Genomic DNA, 5071 nt, shown 5'->3' on the forward strand with positions numbered 1-5071 from the left:
CTCTGCGCTCTCGTGGGGTTTCTCCCCGGTGTGGCCCCGCTGGTGTCGCGTCAGGGCTGAGCTCACGCTGAAGCTCTTCCCGCAGCTCCTGCACTCATAGGGTTTCTCCCCGGTGTGTACCCGCTGGTGCTGGATGAGCTGTGAGTTCCCGGAGAAGCTCTTCCCGCACTCGGCACACTTGTAGGGCTTCTCCCCCGTGTGAGTCACCTGGTGCCGGATCAGCTTCGAGCTCATGCTGAAGCTCTTCCCGCACTCAGAGCATTCGTAGGGCCGCTCCCCTGTGTGGATCCTCTGGTGCTGGATGAGATGTGACCGCTGTCGGAAACTCTCCCCACACTCGGTGCAGGGGAAGGGTTTCTCCCCAGTGTGGATTCTCCGGTGCTGGATGAGGTTGGAGCTCACCCGGAAGCTCTTTCCGCAGTCCCCACATATTGTCAGTCTCCCCACGGAAGGGTTTCTCTGCTGGATAACATCTGGCAGCCTCCTGAAGCCTTTTCCACACAGTGTCACTCGGCTTTGCCTCTTCCCCAGAGGTCTCTGAATCCTTTCTGACCTGCGTGGGAGAATGGGGTCCTGTGCAGGACCTTGGGAACTGTTCTCCTTGGAGAGTCCTGAGAGTAAACCCTTGGGCTCCACTGGTCCGGGGATGCTTTGGTGGGCATTGTCCTCGTTCTTGTTCACAATCCCATCTTCAGCTGCAATAAAATGAGAAGCCAGAGAAGTCACAGGCAGGACTGGAAACTTTGGACAGGGGAAATCACAAGGGGCCAAATTCTAAAAATTCAGCAGATTGACTTCTGCTATTTCCCTCCAAACTACACAGTGGATTTTTCAGTGTTCACAGGAACAAACGCTGTACATTACCCTGCATGCTTTGCCATAACCTGAATCTACTGAAATTACTGGCATATTAGAGGCAAAAGTTTACTGCTTGAATAGAAAAGATGGCTGCTCTTCCAGGATATTGTATTTGAAAATCATAGAACCATAGGAAGTCTTGGGTTGGAAAGGACCTTACAGATCATCTAGAGGCAGGGACACCTCACACTACACCAGGTTGCTCCAAGCCCCATCAAACCCTTGAACACTACCAGGGATGGGGCAGCTACAGCTTCTCTGGGCAACCTGTGCCAGGGCCTCACCACCCTCACAGGGAAGAACTTCTTCCTTGTAACTATATCTCCCCTCTTTCAGTTTAAAGCCAATCCCCCTTGTCCTGTCCCTACTCGCTCTTGTCAAAAGCCCCTCTCCAGATTTCTTGTTGGTCCCTTTAGGCACTGGGAGCTGCTCTAAGGTTTCCACAGAGCCTTCTCTTCTCCAGGCTGGACAAGACCAGCGCTCTCAGCCTGCCTCCATAGGATGTTACTAAAAACTGAGCGGGGAGTCATAGGAAGGCCATAAAGAACTGCCTTGTTCAGCAGAACATTACTTGGGTTGCAACAGATGCAACTTCCCTGCTCTTGTGCTGCTGGTATTGCAGAGAAAGAGAAGATGCACAAGGCATGAGACACAGAGACCGCTTGGAGCCTGGCTTATGCCAATCTTAGAGCAGAAGAAATGTAATTTTATGCTTCCATTGGTGCAGAACAAATCCGTTGTGCAAGGCAGTGGGTGAACTGAAGATCCTCCATGGCTGGTTCCAGATTATGCACCAACAAAATCCAATAAATGTAGAAGATGAAGGTTGTGAAATTCAGTGGAATTAACGCTAGCTGATCAGCTGTTAATGGCTCCTGGGACACAGGCAATGAGTGAATCCCTGCTTTCTTATGCACGTAAAGTCTTGCAGAAGCATCACTGGTATGATGTACACCCAGACCCAAGGTCACCTGAAAGCCTGTTCAAGACAAGGGGCTTGTGCAGATTTCTGGGATATTTACAGAGAGCAGCAATCCTTCCAGCCCACCACTCTGATGTGGTCTGGTGAGCACGTAGCAGGTTCAAAAGCATGTGCCCCCAACAATGCTGCGGCTTTTGCTGCCCACAGGGACACGTAGCTCTTCGCAGACTGAATGAGCAACAGGACCTGTGTTACATGCACATAAAGCACATCTCCGTGCTTAAAGATCTGCTTAAAGATTCAACAGCTATCTCACGGTTCTCTGAAAACTCTTGTGAAATAAATGAGTAGCGTATTGGTCACATGGGATTGACGTACAAACCACAGGCACCTCCTGTGGTCTGGCAGAGCTGTGATAAGGAAGTGCATGCCATGGAAGAGGTGAGTTGCTACTGAACCATAGTATGCAGTAAAGGAAGGAGAGTCTAGAATTTCAACCCCAGACGGATATATGTACATATTTCATCCTCCTCTTTCTAGTAAGCAGAAGAAAACATCACAAAATGATTTCACAGCGAACCCCTAAGACACCTTCTGTGGCAGTGTGGTGTGTTGGTGATGCCACTTCTTCCCTCACATAGTTTTCATTAAAACCATCCCTTGAGAGCAGCAGAAACTGCAAGTTTGCTATTTACCATGAAGGCATTTCCATTTGTCTGCAGCTACTCCAGCCAGGCCTGGAGGAAAAGGGAAAGCTGATATCCAAAGACAGGATGGAAAGAGGGTGTTTCTGGCAGGCCAGCATGAAGCTCTTGACCCATTCGTCAGACTTACTGGGTAGAGAGTGGAGCAAAGTTGTTCTGTTGCCGTTGTGCCCAGAGAGACATCCTTCCCTTATGCTAACTTTGGCATTTACGCAGAATTTTGGTTCTTTATATAGAACTTGAAAAAGCTTTCAGAAGTACATGAGAATTAAGTTTTCTACGGTGTTCTGTACTTTTTTTGAGAAGGTCAGGAGTGTCAAGCTTCTTTTTACAATTATTGTAATGGCTCCAGCTCTTAACTTCTACAACCATTACTGTCACTTCTGAGCTACTAGGTACCTTCACCGGCATCTAGGACAAGCTGTCTGTAAAGGGTTTGATCAAAATCATGACAGGAACTCACTGGAAGTATTTAAAGTGGAAGGAGAGCAAGTTCACAATGATCAGGAATTAATACTAGAAGCATAAGGCTGAACTAGCAAAAATGCATAAGCGAGAGAGACACGAACAATGTGGTTCTTCCTCAGCCCATGACTATTTGGGTTGATGGTAAGACCTCTGATATGCCCAAGACTGCCAGTCCTATAGCTACAAGCAAGCTCCAGGTAAGCAGAGTAAGCTCCTGGACTCCTGACTGTGGTACCTCACTGACGGTGGCTGATGTGATGCCACAGAAAGGGCTGGAGGGGAGATTTGGGGCCCAACATTCCAAGCAGACAAACAGAAATCTGAGTAAAAGAATTAATGGTCAGATCGAATTAACGGACAGATGGCCAAAGAGGGCAGGCTGGAGAAAAGCTGGCACAGCCTTTGGAAAGAGACGTCTCACTTCACAAACCACTTGGAGTTCTTCAGAGATGTACCCAGTTTTATTAAAAAGGAGATCTGGATTTCAGAGGCATTCCCAAAAGACATTCATCCTTCACCAAAACTGGTAAAGAAACTAAGCTGCTATGGGATGAATGACCCTCACAAGTTGGTAAGGGAGGGAAAAGGGAGATGGAAACATTTGCTGATGATTTTGTGTTCCTCAGGGTTAAAGATATAAAGGCTGACTACAAACTGTGGCAGAGCCTTATGATACTGACCAACCAGGTGACAGGGGACATTCACAGCAGGTAAACAAAGAACTTCAGCGGGGAACAGCCACTACACCTTGCACTTACACCAGGATGGGACTAGGATGTTCTTGGCATCATTCAGGAATAGCACATTGGAGTCTGAGCAGATGGATGTAAACTGCAGCTCCAAGGCAGACAAAACAGCTAGTCAAGTGTCAATGATTGCTGGGGTGGGGAAACAGAGAAGAAAGAATGTAATTCTGCCTTGCTGCTCAAACCCCTCATTCTGACTGTGTGCAAGGGGGAGGATGGGTTCCTCATGTCAGAGAAACTCTAACAGAGCAGAGGAAGATAGAGGCACGACAGGAATGACCAAAGGCACAGAACAGTTTCTGTATAGGAGATGAGACCATTTTGCTGGGAAAAGGTACAGCTGATAAGGGATATCACAGAGGACTATACAAGCACAAGAGGTCTGTGGGGTGGTTTGGGATCTATCCTGCACCATCTGTTCTAAATTAAGAACTACTGGCAGCAGTAAAAGGTGCTTTCAAAGCAGACCAAAGGAGGCAGCAACTCATAAAACACCTAAATAAGCTGCGGAACTCCTTGTTGCAAGCTGTCATGGATGCTACAATTTACACAGTTTCAGAACGCAAGAAAATACAGAGATCTTGAGACATTATGTGTCTAGTTCAGGAGTTACCGAAGCCACAGGCATTGCTCAGGCCTGGGTAAGGATATGGAGACACACTACCGCTTGTCTGCCCTTCTCTGGGTCTGGATGCTCAAAGGTTTGGCAGCCTGCTGTGTCAGGAAAGGCTGAGAGTGCTGGGTTTCTTCTGCTTAAAGGCGGCTCAGGGGAGACCTGATCACCATGGTCCAGTGTTTGAAGGGTGGCTACAAACAAGGAGTCACAAGGCAAAGTCTTGGTGACGGGCACTAAGTTACTTCTGGGGAAATTCTGGTTGGAGAGAAGAATTTTTCACAATGAGAACAATCGGCCATTGGCATAATCTCCCCAGGGAAGTGGTGCACTCCCCAGTATTGGACACTTTTAAGATTCAGCTGGATAGGGCACTGGGACATCTTGTCTAGGTCATGCTCTGTCTAGAAAGGTTGGACTGGATGATCCTTGAGATCCCTCCCAACCTGGTGTTCTGTGATGCTGACATCATCGTCAGAGGCAGCAGGTGAAGCCGGGCAGACCTCGCGCCAACCCAGCACCGCCGCCCTTGTGCATTCTGTGGGCTCTGGGGCTCCTGGAGCACGTTTCTCATGACGGGTTCACACTGATGATGCCTTACCTGAGGTGCCACTCAGCGCAGTCTTCCCTTCACAGGCGCGGAGACGGGACAACCACAGTTCCTCCTTCTGATCCATGTGGGAGATCATCTCCGGCTCCGCTCCGGGGGCCTGCTCCGGGAAAAGAAATGGGGAGGGTCAGGCGAGCTGGGCTTTCACCG

General features: G+C 48.8%; 1 protein-coding gene across 1 annotated transcript in view; it reads right to left on the reverse strand.

Annotated features, from left to right (window-relative positions):
- ZNF79 (zinc finger protein 79) overlaps positions 1–5000 on the reverse strand; it is a 5534-nt gene extending 534 nt beyond the window's left edge. Inside the window, 2 exon segments of the mRNA XM_010020961.1 lie at positions 1–695; positions 4913–5000. Of these exon segments, the coding sequence (XP_010019263.1) occupies positions 1–695; positions 4913–5000 (783 nt within the window).
- Positions 5001–5071: the final 71 nt, after the last annotated feature.

The sequence above is a fragment of the Nestor notabilis genome, unplaced genomic scaffold (genome assembly GCF_000696875.1).
Source record: "Nestor notabilis isolate BGI_N333 unplaced genomic scaffold, ASM69687v1 scaffold12908, whole genome shotgun sequence".
Classification (NCBI taxonomy): Eukaryota; Metazoa; Chordata; class Aves; order Psittaciformes; family Psittacidae; genus Nestor; species Nestor notabilis.